The sequence below is a fragment of the Gymnodraco acuticeps genome, unplaced genomic scaffold (assembly GCF_902827175.1).
Source record: "Gymnodraco acuticeps unplaced genomic scaffold, fGymAcu1.1, whole genome shotgun sequence".
In the NCBI taxonomy this organism is placed as follows: domain Eukaryota; kingdom Metazoa; phylum Chordata; class Actinopteri; order Perciformes; family Bathydraconidae; genus Gymnodraco; species Gymnodraco acuticeps.
This window is the reverse complement of record NW_022990741.1, coordinates 508,956-535,417: the sequence shown is the minus strand read 5'-3', so window position 1 is coordinate 535,417 and position 26,462 is coordinate 508,956. Positions and strand designations below refer to the sequence as shown.

At 43.2% G+C, this 26,462-nt stretch overlaps 1 protein-coding gene across 1 annotated transcript in view; it reads left to right on the top strand.

Annotated features, from left to right (window-relative positions):
* LOC117556570 (SH3 domain and tetratricopeptide repeat-containing protein 1) overlaps positions 1-23,058 on the top strand; it is a 37,368-nt gene extending 14,310 nt beyond the window's left edge. The window contains exons 15-19 of the mRNA XM_034231953.1: positions 12,317-12,467; positions 12,631-12,753; positions 12,907-13,057; positions 15,023-15,219; positions 22,121-23,058. Coding sequence (XP_034087844.1) covers positions 12,317-12,467; positions 12,631-12,753; positions 12,907-13,057; positions 15,023-15,219; positions 22,121-22,375 — 877 coding nt within the window. The 3' untranslated portion in view covers positions 22,376-23,058. The remainder of the gene's footprint in view (positions 1-12,316; positions 12,468-12,630; positions 12,754-12,906; positions 13,058-15,022; positions 15,220-22,120) is intronic.
* Positions 23,059-26,462: the final 3,404 nt, after the last annotated feature.

Genomic DNA, 26,462 nt, shown 5'->3' with positions numbered 1-26,462 from the left:
GTACCGCATCCGCCGCCGCAAACACCCGCCGTTGCGAGGCTCTGGCGGCTCCGGCAGGTCCGGTGCAGCGGTGCTGTGAAAGTCCACCGCCGTCGCGAGTCTCCGGCTGTAATAATCCACTACCGCCCGCGAGGACCCAGGTTCAATTCTGGCCTGAGGTCCAAAACATTTTTTTTTTAAATAAAAAAAAAAAATCTCTCGTTCATCGCGTCCATTCGCGACCCACCTATCACATCTCTGCGCCCCACCAGTGGGGCGCGCCCCACACTTTGAGAAACGCTGGGTTAGGGTAATTGGTCTGACCTAACGTTTTCTTTTGCTAATCTTTGCCCCTCTCAAAGATGTCTTTTTGAAAATGTATGATAACAAATATTTGTATGACATTTCCACATTGCATACCTACGGTTTTATGCTACAACTTACATATTGTTTTAGATTGTTTATGTTTTGTTGGGGATTTGAAGGGATATCTGATCCGCTTTTCAAATCTCCGCGCGTTCCTATGAAGCTGGTTATAATACAGGAAGGAATCCATATCTACAAAGTAACCGTTAACAATAATCTACTTTAATGGCAATATGACAATGCAATACAATCATTACAATACAACATGATATATTACAGTTATATTGCAATGCTTAAGGAGTAATGCCGGCTTACTCCTGCTCTAGTCCGCATACTGCAGAGCTACTTTCACCCGAGCGCAGCATGTGAAGAAGAGGCCGAACGCCAGGGATCCACCGGAGATATACCAGAGTAAGAAGGAGGGGTTTGGTGTTAGGTCAGCTGGTCATCTTTTCAGGTCATCTCATTGGGAGACGCAACGCAGCAGGAAACCAAACAGGCTCACTTTACAACCAAAGGTCTCAAGGCCTGCATACCTACACCTCCCCCACAGAGCCATAAAACCCTGTTTACTCCAACCAGCCCAGAATGTTTATAGCCATTTGTAGTCCTTACATTTATGAAAGGATAAAACAGAGAAATCAATATAAAACACAAACACAGGTATTGTTTGAACAGTATTCACTTAACTGCTACTATTGATAAGCACCAGAGAAACCCAAGAGACCTCTCTTAACCTCACAAACACTGCAGCTAGATCTAAGTTGAATGCAAATCAGGACATGCTCTCCCCTTCCCCCATCTTCCTTTGTCCTCAAAAACACATGTCAACAGGCCCCAAATGCAGCTCACAGTTTTACCCAAATTATTCTCATTTTAAGCTTATCCATAGTTTGCTAACATGAATAAATACAAATATAACTCTACAAATCCCCCTTTTTATCTCCTTCTCCAGAGATAAACTTAGACAAGGCATTTTGAAATATACCCACGGTCATTCTTTTCTACTGTGTCCGTAAATCCATCCTAAGCTGGTATTCAGAGTACTTGAAACCTTCATGGAGACCGAACACCACTTTCCATGGCAGTGAAGGAACCATGAGGGGGTAGCTGAGTGCTAGAATCATCAGCCCCCCCCCCCCCCGAGGAATAGCCCACAAGGACAGCTAATAGGGAGGGGGAGATGCAGCTTTCCCTTCACGGGTAGAACTGATCAGAGCAAAGTAGACTCCTCTGCTGCGCCGTCCCGGCTTGCCGTGTCTTTGTCTCCCCAAATCCGCTGACAGCAGCTTCTGGGCTGCCTGCTAGAGAGATGTCTTCCTCCTCCTCGTCCTCCGGCCCGCTGATGGCGGCTTCCGGGTCGATGCTGTAGAGATGTCTCCAGGGTCCTCCTTCTCCGGCCCGCTGATGATGCCTCCCGGGTCGTCTGCTGTAAGGATGTCTCCAGGGTCCTGCTCCTCCAGTCTGCTGCTTCCGAGTAGTCCACGTCTGCCAGGGCCACGTCCGTCCTGATGTCGTCCCCTGGTCCTAGCAGGTGGTTTCCCCGCCGCACACTGGCTCCCGTGGTACGAGCTGTCAGGGAAGGGGAGAGCATGTCCTGATTTGCATTCAACTTAGATCTAGCTGCAGTGTTTGTGAGGTTAAGAGAGGTCTCTTGGGTTTCTCTGGTGCTTATCAATAGTAGCAGTTAAGTGAATACTGTTCAAACAATACCTGTGTTTGTGTTTTATATTGATTTCTCTGTTTTATCCTTTCATAAATGTAAGGACTACAAATGGCTATAAACATTCTGGGCTGGTTGGAGTAAACAGGGTTTTATGGCTCTGTGGGGGAGGTGTAGGTATGCAGGCCTTGAGACCTTTGGTTGTAAAGTGAGCCTGTTTGGTTTCCTGCTGCGTTGCGTCTCCCAATGAGATGACCTGAAAAGATGACCAGCTGACCTAACACCAAACCCCTCCTTCTTACTCTGGTATATCTCCGGTGGATCCCTGGCGTTCGGCCTCTTCTTCACATGCTGCGCTCGGGTGAAAGTAGCTCTGCAGTATGCGGACTAGAGCAGGAGTAAGCCGGCATTACTCCTTAAGCATTGCAATATAACTGTAATATATCATGTTGTATTGTAATGATTGTATTGCATTGTCATATTGCCATTAAAGTAGATTATTGTTAACGGTTACTTTGTAGATATGGATTCCTTCCTGTATTATAACCAGCTTCATAGGAACGCGCGGAGATTTGAAAAGCGGATCAGATATCCCTTCAAATCCCCAACAAAATGGTGACCCGACGTCTAGAGATAACGAAGCGGAGGAAGAATTCAGACGCTTTCAAACATCTCAGACAATCAGCAGGACTCTGCAACTTTGCAAATAAGGTAAGCAGACGATGAAAGTCGCCTGTCTGTAATTGGATACGCTAAAACTTTAGGATTGTCTGTAGGCGTTTCACAGTGTTTTTATAGTTTAAATGGAATATACAATGCATATTTTACTATGTTAGGAAAGTTATATACAAAACGTAAACGTGGATCGACAGGTAGACGGAAGTCCTGCGTGACGTAAATAGAGCAGTTTGGCGCGGATCTGCAGGTGAATATTCCTGAGTGGCGTAGAAATGGTGCAGTTTGTGTGAATGCGAGGTTTGAATCCTGCACGGCAAAACCTGAAAACTCGATATATCAGATCGAGTCGCCGTTTAAAACTGGGGTTTAAATAACAGACCAATGCTAAAAGCTTAAAGCCAGAGGTCTGTTATATATTAAACCAAGGTAGAGCGTTTCCCTTTGTCTGGAAACTTCTGCTGCTGCCATCTAGTGGCTGAAAGGGGGTATCACACCCTTGAAACTTCTGCTGCTGCCATCTAGTGGCTGAAAGGGGGTATCACACCCTTGAAATTTCTGCTGCTGCCATCTAGTGGCTGAAAGGGGGTATCACACCCTTGAAACTTATGCGAGCTTAGAGTTTAATCATTACATTGCTGGCCGGTATTGTTTGGTAAACTGGTACAAAACAATAAGGGATTGAACATTTTTTACAACGACAGCACCAGGAGATGAGTAAACTCAAGAATCTGTAGAGTGTAAATACATTGTGCAAAACACATTTTACACTCGAACTGTTTGCAATGTAGACAATATAAATAAATGTTCAGAAAGAAGACATAGGCCTACACTTGATTCAAATTTCATTACTGTGATCCGATTGGTGTGCTCTGCAGGTTTACTATTGTTCGAAGTAACAGTGGGATTTAAAATGAGAGAAGATATGGAGATGTTCTTTCATAGTGTGTGGAATATGTGATGCTGGAAACATGTAAGTATTTCGGAGTTGTGTTGGGTAAATATGTAACAATGGATGAAACAATTTTTGGAGTTAGTTTTTGTAATATCATAAGTAGACATTAATTATGTTGTTTAGATGGCATTTAACAACTAAGACAGATAGTATGATTAGAAAGAGACAGAGTGGAAAGGGTTGGATTTATTTAACATCAGTGTGCTAGACTTCTTATAGGTAATGTGTACCGGGACCTGGACTCCCCCTCTGAGTTAGAAAGGCTTTGATCCCGACCCTCCAAGCAGACAACGAGACCTAACCCAACAGGAGACTCCTCCTTCTCCATCGTACAGACAGAGAACCAGAGCTGAACCAACAACGACCTGAGGCATCCAGAACCAAACCAGTATGCTGACAAAGAGGCAAACTCTCATCGGTCCCTCAAACAGGACATGAAGTTCCAAACTGCGCTGCGAGATTTGGCACAATAGACATGAGAGCAGAATCCGCCCTCCATAAAAACAGCAGAGAGACTGTAAAGGAGGAGTGCAACAACAGTGGCATGATGGGGCTGCAGATGTGACTGGGCCAATGGCTGCCTACAAAAGTTACAGCGGATGGATTCAACAGCTGATGGACTGAAGAGAAGACAGAATCAGAGGAGTTGGCATGGTCGATTAGAAGTGAGGAGGCCGGGGTCACGGCTTGAGAAAACCAGGGGAGGAGGAAAGGAGAACGGGAATGAGTGAGTTACACATAAACACACTTATTCACGAAACGCACATTTAAATAACTTGAATTAACTTCATAAAGACAGAAAGATTTATTAATCATTTGATAAATTAAAAATAGCAGTAAAGAGGAAACTATTAAAGTAAGATGATAATCATCCTAAAACACACTGACAGAGTAGAACCATATTCTTCAATATTTTCATCATGTTAACAAATCATTCTTTAAGACATTTTTATTCACGTGTGAATAAAGTAGTGATCTCATTGGTTACAATATTGATCACCATTATAAGGATAGTTTTAGGAACCACTCTATAGGACAAATCTTTGTTTGTATTAATGGCTAGTGCCAAGCCACATATTAAATTCCAATCTAAAGTGTTGATTTCACCATTGTGGCATAGTTATTACCAGACTTCGGTTTTAAATCCTTGATAAAGGAGGGAGTAATTGTTGCATGTTCGGACACCCAAGGTTCCACACACTGCTAAAGAGTTTAACATCGTTTTTTAAGTAGACCAGAATTGTAATGAGCTATGAAATGCAGAGCGACACAGATCCTAGTAATGTTTTGACTCAAGATAATAGTTATTGTACAAAAGTTTCTGAAATAGATCATTAGACATTTTAATTAGTAGTGGTACTCGAAGGAAGTGAGTTTTGTACCAAGTTTCAGGAAAAGTGGGAGGCGGAAGTCCCAATGACAAGTGAGAATCATCTTGAAAATTATAGTTGAAATCGTGACATATTTTTGTAGACAAAGGATACTGGCCTATGCTGAAATGTCAAAGTCTCTGCAGAGCACGACACATGGCCAAAAAAGACGGAGACCAACTGACCTTTGACCCTGACCGACAGTGTAACTTGACAAGGCACTGTGGATGACTGACTCTGGGGTGAACCTGACCAAACTTGACATGACAACCAGACAGTGTGAGTGTGAATGTATGCCGGCATGTGATCAGTGTAACTGCATGATTCTAAAACAATAACTAACCAAGCATGTTTTTGGACTAACATATTATTTTGGAGCTCCAAGGGAAACGAGAGGTTTCCTAAAAATTCCACAAAAAGGGGAAACCGCACATGTGATATTTTACTCTCACATGAGTTGGCGGTTTGCAAATGTAAAACTACAATCTGAAGATTCTGTTTCTTTTAGGCCTAAAGGACGGAGAGGAACACTTCTTTTCACTGAAGTGTTCACTGTGGAAATAATGATAATAATGTTCGTTATGTCGCTAACCAATTACCTGACAGTTTTTGTTCCCCTCCCATTACAGGCTTTTGTTACACATTATTTCATGTGTAAAAAGGGGGAGTGAGTATAAGGTATAAATGTCAACATGGCTGTAAAATTCACAATTTACATTTTTCTTTTAAGGATTGAGCATTGAATGTAATTAACCTGCTCCATATCTGGGGATAAGATACTGTTTGATGAATGTTGAGATGTTTCTAAATATTGATTTGAATTATAACAGGTAACAAAGAAGCAGTGGCCAAGGGGCTACTGTGAAACCGAAGAAGTTGACCTGTGATAATGAAACAGTTTTTTAATATTTTAACAGACATTAGAGTAACTGAGGTTTGAAATGTAGAAAGAACATATTACAGTTAAGTTAAGCTAAAACATAGTAATGTAATGAGACATAATTTAATTTAGACAACATCATGTAACTAGCCTGGTAAAGAAGTAAAAGCCATAGACTTTATTGCTTAGGTCATTATGGGGATATACATTTCATCTAAATTTATAATAGAAAGACATTTGATGACAGTTTGTTGGAATTCTGTATTCATTTTTTCAGCGTGATAATATCTAAGCACTGACAGGTAGAAGCAGTATCACCAGGAAATCATTCACTTTGTTAGCATCGTGATTTTGGTTGTTTTTGAATCCATAACATTAGTGTGTTTCTTTACCAGAAACATTAGCAGTTCATATTATATTTAGATTTTAAATAGGATTTCATTTAAAAATAAACACGGATGCTTGTCAGAAATTCAGAGCTATTGAAATATGTTATTTAGTTTACCTAAAGATGTTGGGGTTCTTATTTAATTGGCACAATCCAAGTATTAAGATTCTGAAGCTGCACTGGCAGATAGGAGGTCTACAATTAATTTGGAAAACCTGTTCACAGACGGCTGTTGTTTCAAGACACCCCACCAACAGGCTCCAAGTGGGTCAAAACAGCTGAGCGTAGGCTTGAGGGAGTTGTATCAGATTTCTCCACACAGGTCACCGGCGCCAAAAGGGGGACCCGAGAAGCACGAGGACAAAGTGGCTCAACCCCAGGCTCTCCGACCCCGACCGAGTGACCCAGCGGACCTCTTATGCCGTCTGCCTGGGAGAAAAGGGGGACAGCTCGTACCACGGGAGCCAGTGTGCGGCGGGGAAACCACCTGCTAGGACCAGGGGACGACATCAGGACGGACGTGGCCCTGGCAGACGTGGACTACTCGGAAGCAGCAGACTGGAGGAGCAGGACCCTGGAGACATCCTTACAGCAGACGACCCGGGAGGCATCATCAGCGGGCCGGAGAAGGAGGACCCTGGAGACATCTCTACAGCATCGACCCGGAAGCCGCCATCAGCGGGCCGGAGGACGAGGAGGAGGAAGACATCTCTCTAGCAGGCAGCCCAGAAGCTGCTGTCAGCGGATTTGGGGAGACAAAGACACGGCAAGCCGGGACGGCGCAGCAGAGGAGTCTACTTTGCTCTGATCAGTTCTACCCGTGAAGGGAAAGCTGCATCTCCCCCTCCCTATTAGCTGTCCTTGTGGGCTATTCCTCGGGGGGGGGGGGGCTGATGATTCTAGCACTCAGCTACCCCCTCATGGTTCCTTCACTGCCATGGAAAGTGGTGTTCGGTCTCCATGAAGGTTTCAAGTACTCTGAATACCAGCTTCGGATGGATTTACGGACACAGTAGAAAAGAATGACCGTGGGTATATTTCAAAATGCCTTGTCTAAGTTTATCTCTGGAGAAGGAGATAAAAAGGGGGATTTGTAGAGTTATATTTGTATTTATTCATGTTAGCAAACTATGGATAAGCTTAAAATGAGAATAATTTGGGTAAAACTGTGAGCTGCATTTGGGGCCTGTTGACATGTGTTTTTGAGGACAAAGGAAGATGGGGGAAGGGGAGAGCATGTCCTGATTTGCATTCAACTTAGATCTAGCTGCAGTGTTTGTGAGGTTAAGAGAGGTCTCTTGGGTTTCTCTGGTGCTTATCAATAGTAGCAGTTAAGTGAATACTGTTCAAACAATACCTGTGTTTGTGTTTTATATTGATTTCTCTGTTTTATCCTTTCATAAATGTAAGGACTACAAATGGCTATAAACATTCTGGGCTGGTTGGAGTAAACAGGGTTTTATGGCTCTGTGGGGGAGGTGTAGGTATGCAGGCCTTGAGACCTTTGGTTGTAAAGTGAGCCTGTTTGGTTTCCTGCTGCGTTGCGTCTCCCAATGAGATGACCTGAAAAGATGACCAGCTGACCTAACACCAAACCCCTCCTTCTTACTCTGGTATATCTCCGGTGGATCCCTGGCGTTCGGCCTCTTCTTCACATGCTGCGCTCGGGTGAAAGTAGCTCTGCAGTATGCGGACTAGAGCAGGAGTAAGCCGGCATTACTCCTTAAGCATTGCAATATAACTGTAATATATCATGTTGTATTGTAATGATTGTATTGCATTGTCATATTGCCATTAAAGTAGATTATTGTTAACGGTTACTTTGTAGATATGGATTCCTTCCTGTATTATAACCAGCTTCATAGGAACGCGCGGAGATTTGAAAAGCGGATCAGATATCCCTTCAAATCCCCAACAGTTTGCACCACCATATAACAAAGCAAATTCCTTGTACTCTATGTGTAAACGTACCAGGCAATACACTTGATTCTGATTCTTAAAGAAGTGGACACACACACAATGACCAGTGGCGGAGCTGGGGGGTGGCTGGGAGTGGCCGTGGCCACCCCTCAGCTGAATCCTGGCCACCCTATTGGCCACCCCAAACATGGGGGCCCGAACAATGTTAGAACATTAAAGGTCCCATGTCATGGCCATTTCCACTGATCATAATTCCATTGTTGAGGTATACTAGAATAGATTTATACTGTGCAATTTTCCAAACTCACATTGGTTTCGCATACAGCATCTCTGTAAAGTATGTGTGTTCAGCAGTATTCACTCTCTCCACTAAACGGCTCGTTGCAGCTCTTGCCCCCCTCCCTGTGAGCCCAGTGTGCTCCGATTGGTCGGGACCAGTCGGGACGTTGTGAATCGCGCTGAGCTCCGTGGAGGTGTGATTTCCTTGTTTAGCGATACACAGCGAAACACAGCCAAACTCATCCTGAGCACACACAAAGTCACAGCCGAAGTAAAAACAATAAGTGTGGCTTGATATTGAGTAAGAAAAAGGTTGATAAACGGTATGAGAATGGGTCTGCAGAGAGAATTTCGCCGCGATCCCAACTGTCTGTTATCAGCCTGCAGCCAGGGAGGAGAAATCAGCAGAGCTGCCTGCACTGAGTGTGTGTGTGAGGAAGTCGTGGATTGGTCAATTTGGACCAATCTTAACGTAACGGCTCCGCGGACGTAACATAACGGCTCCACGGATTGGTCCATTTCGTTCCGGGTACGGTTGACATCATGCGTACCCGGAAGAATCAAATGGACAGTGACGTATCTCCAACGAGGCGTTTTGGGGAGGTATTTTCTGTTTTAGAGTTTTACTCCCGACATGGTGTACTTTGAGGGTTTTGACTCTGCACACCATTTACATGCATAAAAACCTTCATAACACACAAGAGGACGGGTAATAACCGGAAAAGCATGACATGTCACCTTTAAGAAAAACATTTTTAAGTAACCTTTCATCAAGAATTAACATTAATATAACATTGTATTGATAATGTACTCACTAAACTTACAATTCATTTAACTTATTTTCTTCCGAAAGTTAATTATCCAAAGCCTCTGTACACCCCCCTCTATTTACATGTAATGGTTTGGTCCCGCCTCCGCCTCCAAACGGCACTTTCTAGCAGAGAGTGAGAGCATGTGAGAGCATGTGAGGAGCAGGGATGCTAGTACTTACGTGTGTGCCATGTCTCAACGACGCACAAAGTCAGGCTTTCAAAAAGAAAAAAAAGGAGAGAAAGAAAAGAGAGAGGGACTAAAGGGCGACAGTATGTCACCCAGTATTTCAAGAGAAAAGGTGGGTGTGGTCCATGAGTGGTGGACATACTGTCTGTTAGCTAAGCGTAGTCCATTGTAAATAATAATTGTTATGTTTTTTTTTTACTAAGCTGACATTAAGTACTGTTAATATCTATAGAAAATGCAAAAGTTTTTAATTTCACTTTGAAGGAGGTGAGCTGCATTGTGTTGAATTACATGCCACTTAACATATCTGAAGGGAGACTGGAATACAATATATATATATATATATATATATATATATATATATCAAAACAAAAAGCTAACATCTCATTTCAATTATACATTTCAAACACAGTATTTTCCCACATATTTAAGTTATATTTATTTAAGATTGATGCATTCATGTTGAGAATGTTCCATTCAAAAATGTTATTATTAAAAAGCCATTTACACCATAAAAGATGACTATTGAGATCTATTGTCAGGAATGTTAGTCTTATATGTTTGGCCAGAAGGCAGGACCTACACTGAACAAAAATATAAATGCAACACTTTTGTTTTTGTTTTACAACATTACTTTAAGCTATCCAAAAAAGTCAGTAAATGTTTTTTTTTTTAAAAGACTACATTTACATAGTCAACAGGTCCTTTTGTTCAGCCTCACAATGCTATTGGGTAGGAAATGTGTTTATACACTGAACAAAAATATAAACGCAACACTTTTGTTTTTGCTCCCATTTTTCATGAGATGAACTCAAAGATCTAAAACATTTTCTATATACACAAAATAACCATTTCTCTCAAATATTGTTCACAAATCTGAAAAACTCTGTGATAGTGAGCACTTCTCCTTTGCCGAGATAATCCATCCCACCTCACAGGTGTGGCATATCAAGATGCTGATTAGACAGCATGATTATTGCACAGGTGTGCCTTAGAATGGCCACAATAAAAGGCCACTCTGAAACGTGCAGTTTTGCTTTATTGGGGGGGTCTGGGGGGGTCCGAAAACCAGTCAGTATCTGGTGTGAGGGGTAGGGTTAGGGTAATGTTGTGAATCGAGTGGCCCATGGTGGTGGTGGGGTTATGGTATGGGCAGGCGTATGTTATGGACGACGAACACAGGCCACTCGATTCACAACATTACCTTAACCCAGTGGTTCTCAAAGTGGGGGGCGAGCCCCCCCTGGGGGGCGCAGAGGCATGCCAGGGGGGGCGCGAGAGACCAGGAGGAAAAATGGTTATTACATTTTTTTTAAAAATCATAATTTGAAAGATGTATTCGAAAATAATATGATGCAGTACAGTACTATTACATCTGTGTTTCATTAAAGCTCAGCTCTGTGTGTGTGTGGAACGAGCCATTTTGTGTGCGCGAGCGAGAGAGAGAGAGAGAGAGCGCACCGGTACCGGAGATCGTTGTTGTTAGCTTCTGGTGCTAGCGAGCTATGCTAACGGATATAAGGAGTTTTTTCAACAACAAAGTGGAGGAGAGTCCTCTCCTGTCAGACTGAGAGACTCAGTGAACTAAAGGACTCTCTGAGTGTTATCTCAGTGGGTCTCAAACGTTTTGGTCACCATTAATGTAAACAACTATTTCCGAGGCACACATTTATATGATCATTATAGTTTAAAAAAAATAGAGAATAAATCAAAAACAGCTATGAAATACTATATGACAGTAAAACAAGAATAAAGTTTAAAAGGGGAGTGATTTGTAAAATATCTATAAAGAAATAGAAAATCTGTTTCCAGTTCTGTTTCATATGGGTGTTGAGAGAGGTATCTAGATCTCTTAATTTTGCTCTCAAAGTGCACCAGATTAATGCATTTAACTTCAAGATTGAAAAAAATATCTTCCCGGGGAGCATGCCCCCGGACCCCCCTATGTTAGGTCCACACACCACCTATGAAAATAGCACTTTACCCCTGCTTACACCTATATGCCGTGAGCTGATTATCGAGCCTTCATTGTAACAGTCGCGGGTACGTTGTGTATGTGCATGGGGAGTGTTGCAGTAGAAAATTAAACTGTAGCGACCGGTACATTAATGGGAAACCCTAAATGTTTGAGCACTCTCTATGAAACATCAAGCTACCCCACAGCACCCCCAAAATAAATCTCTGGCGCCGCCACTGAGCCTGACTATTTGTGTTGGGGGGGCCCGATCTTTTTTTTGACAGAAAAAGTTTGAGAACCACTGCCTTAACCCTACCCCTCACACCAGATACTGACTGGTTTTCGGACCCCCCCAGACCCCCCCCCAATAAAGCAAAACTGCACGTTTCAGAGTGGCCTTTTATTGTGGCCAGCCTAAGGCACACCTGTGCAATAATCATGCTGTCTAATCAGCATCTTGATATGCCACACCTGTGAGGTGGGATGGATTATCTCGGCAAAGGAGAAGTGCTCACTATCACAGATTTTTTCAGATCTGTGAACAATATTTGAGAGAAATGGTTATTTTGTGTATATAGAAAATGTTTTAGATCTTTGAGTTCATCTCATGAAAAATGGGAGCAAAAACAAAAGTGTTGCGTTTATATTTTTGTTCAGTGTATAAACACATTTCCTACCCAATAGCATTGTGAGGCTGAACAAAAGGACCTTTTGACTATGTAAATGTAGTCTTTTAAAAAAACAAAACATTACTGACTTTTTGGCTTGAGCAGTTTCCTTTGAAGTGGGACAAATATTAAATAAATGTATCATCAAAGCTGTTAGTTTGAATGTATCACCAAAGAGTTTAAAGTTTGGAGCAACAGAACTAATCAACTTTTTCAGGGCCTACAGGGCGGCTCTCGACTACACCAAGACCAGTCTGGGTATCTCCATCGATCTGGGCTGCAGAGAGAAGGAGGCGTACGGCTGGCTGCAGGCGGGGAGGATCTACCACCTGGTGAACCAGACGGAACTGGTGGACCTGTATATTCAGGTCAGAAATTACAACTATTAAATGTCTATTAGTTCAGAACAATCTACGAAACATTTTACAGTCAACATAATACTTAATATAGTACAGGTTATTCCACCCAAAGAATATAATATCGTATTTTCTCAACTAAATGGAGAACTGTAATATTTGTGGTCGTTGTCAGGTAGCGCAGGATGTCGCTCTGAGTACAGGAGACACTCAGTTCATCCTGAAGCTTCTGGAAGCTGCAGGAGACATTTTCTTCAACAGCAGCAGGGACCGGGACAAAGCCATCACCTTCTACAGGGTATGGTCTGAAATAAATCGGAGTTGATTTGAATCACATTTTAGCCATTAAGGTTAGCCCGTTCGCTGTTACTGTAGGACTTTTATTGTTCAGAAAGATAATGGAGTTACTGTTAAATAGATTATAATAGCCTGTGTGTATTCCACCCTGCAGGACCGCGCTCTGCCCGTCGCAGTGAAGAGCAACAGTGTCCGCTCCAGGCTGAGGCTGTGTAACAAGCTGACTGAACTGATGCTCAGTCTCAAGCTCTATGGAGAAGCTGTTGAGTTCGCCCAGACTGCACTGGACATCAGTATCACACTGGGTACGGAACACTTCAAAAACAACCTTTTTAAAATGTCTATAGGTTAGTTTAGGATTGTAATTATAATAAAATGTGTTTTAAAGCCAGATATATTCATAATACTGTCATCCACCTGCAATATTATTTATGAAATACTACTACTACTACTACTACTACTATCACTACTGCTACTACTACTACTACTGCTACTACTGATACTACTACTGCTACTGCTACTACTACTGCTACTGCTACTACTACTACTACTACTACTACTGCTACTACTACTGCTACTACTGCTACTGCTACTACTACTACTACTACTACTACTGCTGCTACTACTACTACTACTACTACTACTACTACTACCGCTACTACTACTACTACCACTACTACCACTACTACTACTACTACTGCTACTACTACTACGACTACTACTACTACTACTACTACTACTACTACTACTACTACTACTACTACTACTACTGCTACTACTACAGTATGCTAATTGATATAGCAGTTATATTACATTTTTGTTGTAGTAGTTAGTACTAAAACACAAAGACCTCAAAGAACTAGTAAAGGGAATTCATTATTAGCTGAGCTTTTGTACTGCTATCATAAAGTGTATGTCATGCCGTATTATTTTATTTTAGGAATAAATAACATACAGGTGATTTAGTTAATTTTAGAAAATTGTGAGTAGTAGAGCTTAAAATGTTAAGTTAAACCTTCTGGTGGCATGAACAGCAAATCTAAAGGGTTCTATTTTAAGTGGTGTTCAACGGATTGAATGACAATTGTTTAATTGATTATTGAGGTCTCTTTTGCAAATGGAAAGTTAGATTAGATCAGATTAGAAGCATGTATTGTCATTATAATGAATGAGAAGAGTAAAGCTACTCCTTTTAACCCTCCTGTTGTCTTCGGGTCAAATCTGACCGATCTACTACTTTCATCAATCATAACTTTTTTGTTTTACATTCGATTGCATTAAGGCTTCATGATATCCTTCACAGTAGACATTTGAACATACACAATTGCTGATCACACTTTCATTGAATATTGGATGATTTAGTCAACTTTGCAACACCCATGGTGTTCCCGGTCAAAAATGACTGCCATAAAGAAAAGGAATTAGTAACCATCCGGATCAGATAAAACACACACACACACACACACACACACACACACACACACACACACACACACACACACACACACACACACACACACACACACACACACACACACACACACATGCTCTAGATGTGTTCCCCCCCCTTATGTGCCCAATACCCCCATGTGAATCACACCTGGCACTCACAAACACATTTCTATTTTCATTCTTCAATGAAACAAATAATTTTTCAATAAAATAATTGAAACTTGTTCTGTTCTAAAAAAAAAAGATCTTTTGAAATGTCATGTTTTGTTTAATTTTGCATAGAATATTTCCATTTCCATTTCCCCAGCTTAACTTCCCATGGAAAATGTCCGCCCCTTTGCAACCCTAATATCAGTAGTCTGAGACAATATTTACAGCTGGAAAGGGTGTTAAATGACATTTGATGATGATTAATGGTTTTTGTGTTATGTTATAGCAGTTAAAACAGAACCGGTCAAATTTGACTGCGAACACCAAAGTAAGGGGGGGAAAACGAAGACAATAGGAGGGTTAAGGTGCCATCAAAACATTCAGAATAGACAACATACATCAAAGACACGCAGCATTCATACATACATACTGTAAGTGATCCATCGTCTGGGGACCATGAATGCTATCGGCAAATGTAATGCTCATTGGATTAGATTTGTGTGAAATAATTAAATTTGGCAACCACAAAATCTTATGGTATTCTGGCAAGTAGTTATTTGATATCGGAACTACTTAACTGATACAAAATTGAACTTACAAATACTGTGGCAGTTCAAAGCCATCTGCTATATCTGAATGATTAAGTCTACCTTTGGTTCTACATAAAGGTGATAGTCTGAATGAGCGAGTGGCTCACCACCGCCTGGCCTCCCTCTTCCACCGTCTGGAACAGTTTGAGCTAGCTGAACACTATTACCTGAAGACCCTGACCCTCTGTCCAACCCTTCTGATGTTCGATGAAGAAACACTGTACTACGCCCGGGTGTACCAGACACTGGGGGACATCATATTCTATGACCTCAAGGTAAGAGATTACAGATACATTTTTTCAAAATGATATCCCTGCCAACATGCGAAATGTGGTATTTTTGACTTTTGATTAGAAGTCATGATAACCAACCCTAACCCTAAACCACATGTTTACTGCCACCAACGTGCAGCATCATAGTTTGAGGATAGTACAGGTCTACAAGTTGCGTCATGTCTAAGCATCCATATGTGACGAGTTGGTAATGACAAAGGATGTGATTGGGATTCAAAGAGGGTAATTTACTTACTCATCTAGTTTACTTCCTGAGATGAGACCTGAGGCCCTGTACTAACCAGGACTATTTTATTGTCAGTTTCCAAGCTGGTCTCCAATACACTCAAGAGTCACTTGGGTGTTGTTCAGAGTTATAACATATTTTCAAACATAAATTCGTAAAATAAACCGACTTTCAACATCCATCCATCTTCTCCCGCTTATCCGTGGTCGGGTCGCGGGGGGTAGCAGTTCCAGCAGAGAGCCCCAAACTTTATTTTCCCTGGCGACATCAACCAGCTCTGACTGGGGGATCCCAAGGCGCTCCCAGGCCAGCGAAGAGATATAATCCCTCCACCTGGTCCTAGGTCTTCCCCTTGGTCTCTTCCCAGCTGGACGTGCCTGGAACACCTCCCTAGGGAGGCGCCCAGGTGGCATCCTAACTAAGTGCCCGAACCACCTCAACTGGCTCCTTTCGACGCGAAGGAGGAGCGGCTCAACTCCGAGTCCCTCCCGGATGACCGAACTTCTCACCTTATCCCTAAGGGAGACACCAGCCACCCTGCGAAGAAAACCCATCTCGGCCGCTTGTATCCGCGATCTCGTTCTTTCGGTCATGACCCATCCTTCATGACCATAGGTGAGGGTAGGAACGAAAATGGCCCGGTAGACAGAGAGCTTTGCCTTCTGGCTCAGTTCCCTTTTCGTCACAACGGTGCGGTAAAGCGACTGCAGTACCGCTCCCGCTGCTCCGATTCTCTGGCCCATCTCACGCTCCATTGTTCCCTCACTCGAGAACAAGACCCCGAGATACTTGAACTCCTTCACTTGGGGTAAGGACTCATTCCCTACTTGGAGTGGACAGTCCATTGGTTTCCTGCTGAGAACCATGGCCTCAGATTTGGAGGTGCTGATCCTCATCCCAGCCGCTTCACACTTGGTTGCGAACCGATCCAGTGAGTGCTGAAGGTCGCAGACCGATGAAGCCATTAGAGCCACATCATCTGCAAAAAGCAGTGGTGCAATCCTTAGTCCACCGAACTGCAGACTCCCCCATGACTACGCCTCGAAATCCGATCCATGTATATTACAAACAGGATTGATCACAAAGCACAGCCCTGGCGGAGGCTAACCCTCACCGGAAATGGGTCCGACTTACTGCCGAGGACCCGGACACAGCTCTCGCTTTGGGAGTACAGAGATTGGATTGCCCTGAGTAGAGACCTCCCTCACCCCATACTCCCGCAGCACCTCCCACAGTAACTCCCTGGGAACTCGGTCATACGCCTTCTCCAAGTCTACAAAACACATGTAGACCGGATAAGCATACTCCCAAGCCCCCTCCAGGATCCTTGCGAGAGTAAAAAGCTGATCCGTCGTTCCACGACCAGGACGGAATCCGCATTGTTCCTCCTCAATCTGAGGTTCGACAATCGGCGTGACCCTCCTTTCGAGTACCTTAGAGCAGTGGTTCCCAAACGGTGTGCCGCGGCACACTGGTGTGCCGTTGGATTTTGTGACAACCATACGTTATTATTGCAATATACAACTACACAAAAATAATTATTTTTTAATTTACTATATCAGTACTTTGTAGCTTTATATGTAAGTAATCTGCGCGAGTTGCGCGTCCACATCTCCACGTGCAGTGCTGCATAAACATGGCTGAGTCAGCGATAACTTTCGAGGGGTGGAGGTATATGGGCTCAGAACAGTCTCATAATACACACATGCGCACAGAAGGATTCACACTTGTATTTCATGATCCGCAAAATGATTCACACTTGTATTTCCGGATCCACACTTGTGTTTTTCAATGCACACACAAATGTGTTCCGTTTCATATACATGTAAATAAAATCCAAATACAGAAAAAAGTTTTACATGTGTATTTTTGATCCTCACATATTTGTTTTCCGTTTAAAACCTCTGAACCTGCAAACACAAACAGCTTTCTGTGCACGGATCGCTGTGCATTCGTGTGTGGGATTTTTGAGACTCCCCTGACGGTCAGCCGATTCGTACTTGTAATTTTTTCTATCTATAGCCAATCAGATGTCTCCTCAATTCTAAGCCAATCACATGAGCGCGCCCCCACGAGGGTAGATTTATTGCGTTCATGACGTAGCGCTTCATGTACGCATTTTGCGCAGTCCGGAACTGACAGCTCCATGGAGCCTGCCTGCAGGCGCTAATCTCAGGACACCCTCCACTCTCAGTACAGCGCCACTTTCCGAACAGGAAATGCACGCAAATACAAGCCTTTATATTATTAAGGTACAGCGCCACTTTCCAAACCATTGATGAATGCTTGTGTACACAAAAACGGCAGGCAAAACCGTTTTAAATGTGTGTTTCCTGTATGGCGATTGCGAATACAGCTGCTTTATTTATGTCTGTATGAAGTTGTTGTGAGTGTGGAGGGAGCAGCTACAGGTTAGCTTAGCCTAATCGATCAGTGCACTACGAAGCCAGTGCTAGACCTCGGGGGGGAGCCCCGCCGGTCATTATCGGCCGATATTCACTCTTAATAGTTTGAACGGTGCTCTGTATAAAGGCCGATCAGGAGAGCTGGATCTGATCGATATGGACATAAACGCGAGTGAAGTATAACCGGACGCAAGAGAGAGATCAGATCAGCTGCTGAGTCTGATGGAGACACGCTGCTCTGCATGATCACCTGATGCTCCGCCCTCTGTTTAGCGAGCTGACCGGACTGCGCAAAATGCGTATATGAAGTAATCTTACCCTCGTGGGGGCGCGCTCATGTGATTGGCTTAGAATGAAGGAGACATCTGATTGGCTATAGATAGAAAAAATTACAAGTACGAATCGGCTGACCGTCAGGGGAGTCTCAAAAAACCCACACACGAATGCAAAGTGATCCGTGCACAGAAAGCTGTTTGTGTTTGCAGGTTCAGGGGATTTAAATGGGAAACTAATAAGTGAGGATCAAAATACATATGTAAAACTTTTTTCTGTATTTGGATTTTATTTACATGTATATGAAACGGAATACATTTGTGTGTGCATTGAAAAACACAAGTATGGATCCGGAAATACAAGTTTGAATCCTTCTGTGTGCATGTGTGTATTATGAGACTGTTCTGAGCCCACAGAGGTATGCCCATTATTTTGAGTTCGTCCGAAGAATAGACAGGAATGTGACGGTGAGGTAGAAACTGTGTCCAGGCCAGAAGCTGTTATCCACTGCTGGAAACACCACGTCAAACCTCAACAAACACCTGCAAAGAACACATGCTAAGGAGAAGCTAACGCACATGCTATTTGTTATTTGTTTATATCACGTAGTCTGTTCTTCTTCTCTGTCTTCCGGTTGTTGCCTGTTTTGAATGACAAATACACACTACCGCCGCCTGCTGCTAAGGAAAGTTATTGCCACTCACGCATGGTCGTGTAAAGTAACGAGTAAAGTAACGAGTAACTTTATGTAGATAGTAACGAAGTAGTGTAATATATTACTTTTAAAAAAAAAAGTAATATGTAATATATTATATTTTTTTAGTAACGACCCCATCTCTGGAGTTGGCGTTCTCTACTCTGATTTACATGAAGAACAACAGGAGGTCACGGCTCTCTGTTGAACAGGACTTGCGAGTGGCCCTCTCCTCAGTGCCACCAGTCTATGGTGCCACCAAGGATTAAAAAATTATGCGCGCCCCGACAGGCACATGTATCTCACTAATTTGTAAGTCGGCACAATGCTGATTGCTGAAATGTTTATAATATAATTTGTAGTTCAGGACCATGCAGTGCAGCTTCCTTGCATTGACAGTTCTCTGTGCTGAATTTCTGCTGAGTTTCCTTTGCCTCATTTTTAATTGTGTGACCTGTCTGGTTTAAATGAATGTGTTGCTGCTTTGATGAAGCCTAATTTGATAAAGTTTCAAATTAATTTCTGAAATATTTCGTTAATAAATATTTCACGAGTAATATAGTTGTCTTTGTCACATTTTATTTGGCATTAGTAAATAATGATGCACATTTACAGATATTTTACATGATATGAGTGATAACACGTGTTATAAGGGCTATTTTGCACAATAGGTGTGCCTTGAGATTTTTACTTGTCCTTTGGTGTGCCTTGGGCACAAAAAGTTTGGGAACCACTGCCTTAGAGTAAACTTTCCCGGGGAGGCTGAGTAGTGTGATGCCTCTGTAATTGGCACACACCCTCTGATCCCCCTTTTTAAAAAGGGGAACCACGACCCCGGTCTGCCACTCCTTCGGTACTGTTTCCGACTTCCACGCAATGTTGATGAGACGTGTCAACCATGACAGTCCCTCAACACCCAGAGACTTCAGCATTTCTGGGCGGATCTCAACCACCCCCGGGGCTTTGCAACTGTGGAGTTGTTTGACGACCTCAGTGACCTCCCCCCGGGAGATTGGTGTTGATCCTCCGTCATACTCCAGCTCTGCCTCTAACATAGAGGGCGGAGTTGTCGGGTTCAGGAGTTCCTCAAAGTGTTCCTTCCAACACCCTAACACTCCATCAGTTGAGGTCAACAACGTCCCATCCTTACTGTACACAGCTTGGATGGTTCCCTGCTTCCCCCTCCTGAGGTGTCGGACAGTTTTCCAGAACAACTTTGGTGCCGTCCGAAAGTCCTTCTCCATGTCTTCTCCGAACTTCTCCCACACCCGCTGCTTTGCCTCAGCCACGGATGAGGCTGCTGCCCTTCGGGCCTGTCGGTACCTTGCAACTGCCTCGGGAGTCCCCCGGGATAATAAATCCCTGAAGGCCTCCTTCTTCAGTCGGACGGCTTCCCTGACCACCGGTGTCCACCAGGAGGTTCGAGGGTTACCGCCCCTTGAGGCACCTAGGACCTTGAGACCACAGCTCCCCGCCGCGGCTTCGGCAATAGAGGCTTTGAACACCGACCACTCTGGTTCAATGTCCCCAACCTCCACAGGAATGCCCGAAAAGCTCCGCCGGAGGTGTGAGTTGAAGGCCTCCTGAACTTGGGCCTCCTCCAGACGTTCCCAGTTCACCCGAACTACACGTTTGGGCTTACCAGGTCTATACAGAGGCTTCCCCCGTCACTCGACCCAACTCACCACCAGATGGTGATCAGTTGACAACTCCCCACTCTTTACCCGAGTGTCCAAAACATACGGCCTTAGGTCCGATGATACAATAACGAAATCGATCTTGGACCTTCTGCCTATGGTGCTCTGGTACCACGTACACTTATGAGCATCCTTATGTTCGAACATGGTGTTTGTTATGGCCAATCCATGACTAGCACAGAAGTCCAGTAACAAACCACCACTCCGGTTCAGATCAGGGGGGTCGTTACTCCCAATCACGCCCCTCCAAGTGTCTCCATCATTGCCCACATGTGCGTTGAAGTCTCCCAGCAAGATTAAAGAGTCCCCTTCAGGAGCCCCATACAGGACTCTTTCCAGGGTCTCCAAGAAGGCTGTATACTCTGAACTGCTGTTGGGTGCATAAGCACACACAACAGTCAGAGTTTCCCCCCCATAACCCGCAGGCGTAGGGAGGCGACCCTCTCGTCCACTGGGGTAAACTCCAACAACGAAGCACCCAACCGTGGACTTGTGAGTATCCCCACACCTGCCCGGCGCCTCACACCTTGAGCAACTCCGGAGAAGAATAGAGTCCAACCCCTATCCAGAAGTAAGGTCCCAGAGCCGACGCTGTGCGTAGAGGTGAGCCCAACCAGATCCAACTGGTAACGCTCCACCTCCCGCACAAGCTCCGGCTCCTTCCCCCCCAGAGAGGTGACGTTCCACGTCCCCAAAGCCAGCTTCTGTTGCCCGGGTCTGGTCCGTCAAGACCCTCTGCTTTCACTGCTACCCTTCTGGCAGTGCACCCCGACCCCATCGCTGTTTCCCGTAGGTGGTGGGCCCGCGGGACGGAGAAGCGGAGGTGTTGCCCACGTTGCCTTTTCGGGCTGGGCCCGGCCGGGCTCCGTGGCAAGCCCGGCCACCAGACGCTCGCCGACGAGTCCTCCTTCTGGAGCCAGGCCCAGAAGGAGGACTCCGGGCTTCCTCCGGGCCGGGTATCCTCACTTCTTGTTTTTTCTTTCATGAGGTATTTTGAACCAATCTTAGTCTGGCCCCTTGCCTGAGACCAATTTTCCATGGGAGACCCTACCAGAACACAAGGTTCCAGACAACACAGGGTACACAAACCTCTCTACCACGGTAAGGTGCTGGTAAGGTGCTGGTTCTTCAGAGAGACTTTCAACATATGAGGACATAATTTTTTCAAAAACAACTTCCTGTTCAAAGACAATACTTAGGTTGTATACTTATTAGGTCCTACTTATCCCAAATAGATAGGAGAAATTAAAAAGTGCATACTAAAAAAAAGCTCGGGCTTCAGGAGGATAAGGAAGCAAAAAGCAAATGTGGATGCCATTGTGTTTCCTTTATCTGTAAATCTCAGGTTTCTTCTTCTTCATATGCTTCCTTGATATGCTGTGTGACCAAAAGCTACAAAAAAAGTATACAGTGTGTAACCACATTGCCACCACAGTCATGTCCAGTGAAATTAAGATAATCTGCCAAAAATGGTGCATCATTGGGGCATCCCAAGTCCCAAGCATTCTTTATGAAATACAAAGACCATTGTCACTAAATGACTCATGAAGGGCTGTTACCACCCTACACATTGCTGTTCTCTCCACAGGACCCTCATGACGCTGCAGGCTACTATCACCTGGCCCTGGCTGCAGCCATGGATCTGGGCAACAAGCGGTCCCAGCTGCAGCTGTGCACCCGCCTGGCCACCATCTACCACAACTTCCTGACCGACCGGGAGCTCTCGCTCTTCTTCTACCAGAAGGCCAGAGCGTTTGCTGCCGAGCTGAACGTGAGGAGGATCAACATCTCTCCAGATCAGCAGCTTAGCAGCGCCTCGCAGTACAAGATCAACGGACCATAGGGAAGGAATATCTAACATTTTGCAAAATGCAACAACAACTTTTGCAGATAGCTGGATTAACTGTTTTTCTGTACGAAAATATGGTTTTATGATCAGCCTTGCATTAAGACTGCAACACTGACTCTGATCCCAAAGGAAAACCATCTTCAAGACTTTGTTGGATAATGATGTCCATTCTAATCATCTATCTTGTGGAATCGTGCATACACAAATTCATATTTCTGAAATCAACTTTACTCAGGTTTTTCTTTGTTAATCCACAGGGAATAAATACATTTTGTAAACATAGCAGAAAGAAGTGAAAGCTGTAATGTATATTATTGCCTTGAAAAATATGGTGGGTGAATTTAAATGTTTCTAGTTCTTGACATTTTTGTGAATTAATGAAAAGAGAAATTCTGATTTTACCTGATGACAAGACTGTCATCTACATACAATGATATCTAATGTGTTCTGGTACTTGTTTGGATAACTCTTTGCTGAAAATGTTCTTACAGGTCATGAGGCTCTATGACCAAAGTGAAAGCTAACAGAGACAGGACATTATTGTGTTCTGTACTTCTGCCTATGGAAATACCTGAGATGATGACAATTGACCAATACAAATGCTTCTTGAAATGCACAATGTAACGTGACTTAATCTATGGAACTACTTCCATAAGAAAATAAATTATTGCAGTGTTCTAAATGTTTACTTGGTCAAAGACTTTAAAGGTCACCTATTATACTTTTTTTCATCAATATACTATAGGTCTCAGATATATACAAAACATGTCTCTGAAGTGTTTGGCTCGAAATACCAAACGGACCTCACATCCTCTAGGGGGGTCCGGGGGCATGCTCGTCCGGGGAAGATATTTTTTATATATATTGAAGTTAAAGCATCAATCTGGTGCACTTTGAGAGCAACATTTCATTTCATTTCAATCTTTATTTCGAACAAAATAACAAGACAGCCTATATGTCTGAACTCAATCCTTAGAGTAATGTGTTACGGAGCCTTCTCTTCAATATTGTTCCCACATAACGAGCATTTTGCTAGGAGAGGTTTTCCTACGTTTTTCATGAAAAAATATGTCTGAGGAGTGTAGAGTTTGGGAATTAAGGCAAGTTTAAAACATTTTTGGGGGAGAATTTCAAGCATTGCTCCACTCTGTTTTGAGATCAAAGCACTCTAGACTTAACGAGCTGCTCCATCCACTCTAATGTTAAAATCTGAAAAAGGCCTCTCTACCAAGCTCCAAACTAAGTTCAATATCTCAAAAAGTGTAAAAGATATCAAAAATCTGAATAAGAATTGAATAGCTGAAGGTCTTGTGGTCATTTGAAAGTTGGAATGAAGTGTCTAGCTGAAAGTATGTGGAAGGAGTTGCATTTGGCGCAAGGTGTAGGAAAACAGGATTTGAAGGCATCTCCCATTGACTTCAATGTTAAAAAAAGAGTTTAAAAAGCTGAATATTTCAAAAAGTATGAAATATCTTGAAAAAGTTGAAGGTTTCCCATCGATTCCTGAACAGGCTGAATAGTTTAATATTGTAATGGTTTCTGTAGCTGAAAATAAGCTGAAGTTATGGAGAGCCAAAGTATTGGCTGAAATAAGGGGAAGAATAAAGATTTGAAGTAGTATAGTGGAATGCTGTAAGATGCTGGGAACAGCATTCGCACTAATAATAAGTGGAAAGAACTAGAAAATGCATTTCCTGCAGAAAATGCGTGCCGAATACTGTAAACTGTGAACATTTATGGCTGAATTTAGCTGAAAAGCTGAATATGTTATTAGCTGAATGGTAGCTGCTATTAGCTACAAAAATGCAGAAAAAGCGTTAATATTTAAAAGAAAAGGTTTTGTAAAAAAAGGGTATAAACCACACAACATGTATAGCCTTGATGTCCTGAAATAGCTGAATAATTTAATGTTGAATGGTCTCTGCAGCTGAAATAGGCTGGAAGGAATTAAATATCAGATGTAAGTAGTAGTGAATGAATTAAGATGAGAAAAAGAAAGTAAAAAGGCTTGGGAAAGCAGCAGAATATTTGAACTGCAAACTTTTGAACTAACTTGGTTTTGAATGATCTGTCGCCATGGCAACGGCACTTTGATGACACCCATAATACGCTTAGATGTGTTGATGGCTGCATCGTACCAAACCTGTGAAGTTTTGGGCCATTTCGAGCATTTTCACTGAAAGTTATGAGAAAACCGTGTTTCATGGTGAGCATTGTGTTGCCATGACAACGGCATTTGAAGAAATCTCAAAACTGTCCCGTAGATGTCTTCACGGCTGGACTGTTAGCACACATGTGAAGTTTGAGCACTTTTTGAACATCTTCATAGGAGTTAAAACATTACATTAGGAGGTTACATTACTCTCTCTCTTCTCTTGATCGCCCTCTCTCTCTTCTCTTGATCACCCTCTCTCTCTTCTCTTGATCGCCCTCTCTCTCTTCTCTCGCTCGCCCTCTCTCTCTTCTCTTGATCGCCCTCTCTCTCTTCTCTTGATCGCCCTCTCTCTCTTCTCTTGATCGCCCTCTCTCTCTTCTCTTGATCACCCTCTCTCTCTTCTCTTGATCATTCATCATCATCGGTGTGTGTCTGTGTGAGAGTGTGTGTGTGTCTGTGTGTGAGAGTCTGTGTGTGTGAGAGAGAGTGTGTGTGTGTGTGTGTGTGTGTGTGTGTGTGTGTGTGTGTGTGTGTGTGTGTGTGTGTGTGTGTGTGTGTGTGTGTGTGTGTGTGTGGTGTGTGGTGTGTGTGTGTGTGTGTGTGTGTGTGTGTGTGTGTGTGTGTGTGTGTGTGTGTGTGTGTGTGTGTGTGGTGTGTGTTGTGGGTGTGGTGAGTGTGTGTGTGTGTGTGTGTGTGTGTTGTGTGGTGTGTGTGTGTGTGTGTGTTGTGAGAGAGAGAGAGAGAGACTGAGTAGTGTGTGAGAGAGTGTGTGTGTCTGTGTGTGTGAGAGTCTGTGTGTGAGAGAGGAGAGGGAGTGTGTCTGTGTGAGAGTGTGTGTATGTGTGTGAGAGAGAGTGTGTGTGTGTGAGAGTGTGTGTGTGTGAGGAGAGAGACAGTGTGTGTGTGTGTGTTTGTCTGTGTGTAGAAGAGAGAGGAGAGTGTGTGTGTGAGAGAGAGTGTGTGTGTGTGTGTGTGTTAATTGTTACAGCTCAAATGCATTACAATGACTTCCATGTTAAAAAAAAAAGACTTTAAAAAGCTGAATATTTTTAAAAGTATAACATATTTTGAAAAAGTTGAAAGTTTCCCATCATGTGTTGAAAAGGCTGATTATATTGATATTTGAATGGTTCCTGCAGCTGAAATTAGGCTGAAGGAGTTAAATAAGATATTAAATGTAAGTAGTAGTGATTGAATGTTTACAAACACCTGTGTGTGTAAACCATAGACTGTATATATAATGGACGTAGGGTCCGTGACGTCACCCATAGGATTCTGCAGAGTTGCCGTGAAGCCCTTAGTAGGCGGAGTCGGCCCACTAACGGCTCAACAGTGACGCCAGAGTTCAACTCCCGCCTTCTCCAGCCTGCTCCAAATAAGGGCAAAGAGGTGGAGCCAAGGCGGGAGCTGCTGCCACCGAGCTGGAAGTTCCAGATCTAGCTGAAGCTACCAAGCTAAGCTAACATGCTCCCCATCTGCACGCTGCCCGTCGCATTTTACGTTTTCTAAGGTAAGCGGACATGAAACTATTCAGCACAAACTATAAATAATAATCTAAGTTATTGAGTTTTTAGCATAATACTTCAGAATCTTAAAACCCCTTAACGTTTGTATGCAATTGTGCTAAATTCAACACTGGAATCAAGCAAATATTAATGTTTGCATGACATTAGTTATTTATATTTTGATATCACTTAACTATACGTTTAATACATTTAAGTCAAGCTAAGGTACATGTGATGGTAGCTAGTTAGTGCTCTTACCAGTGAGGCCTCCTCCAAACAGCATAATAACCAGACTGTATCATTAAAACTAAGTACCAGTTCTAGATCCTTGACTTTAGACAAACCATTCAAAAGACAAAATGTATGTAAAGACCGATCTTTATTTGAATTGTGCTCCTTAACCTGAGATATTATTTATACA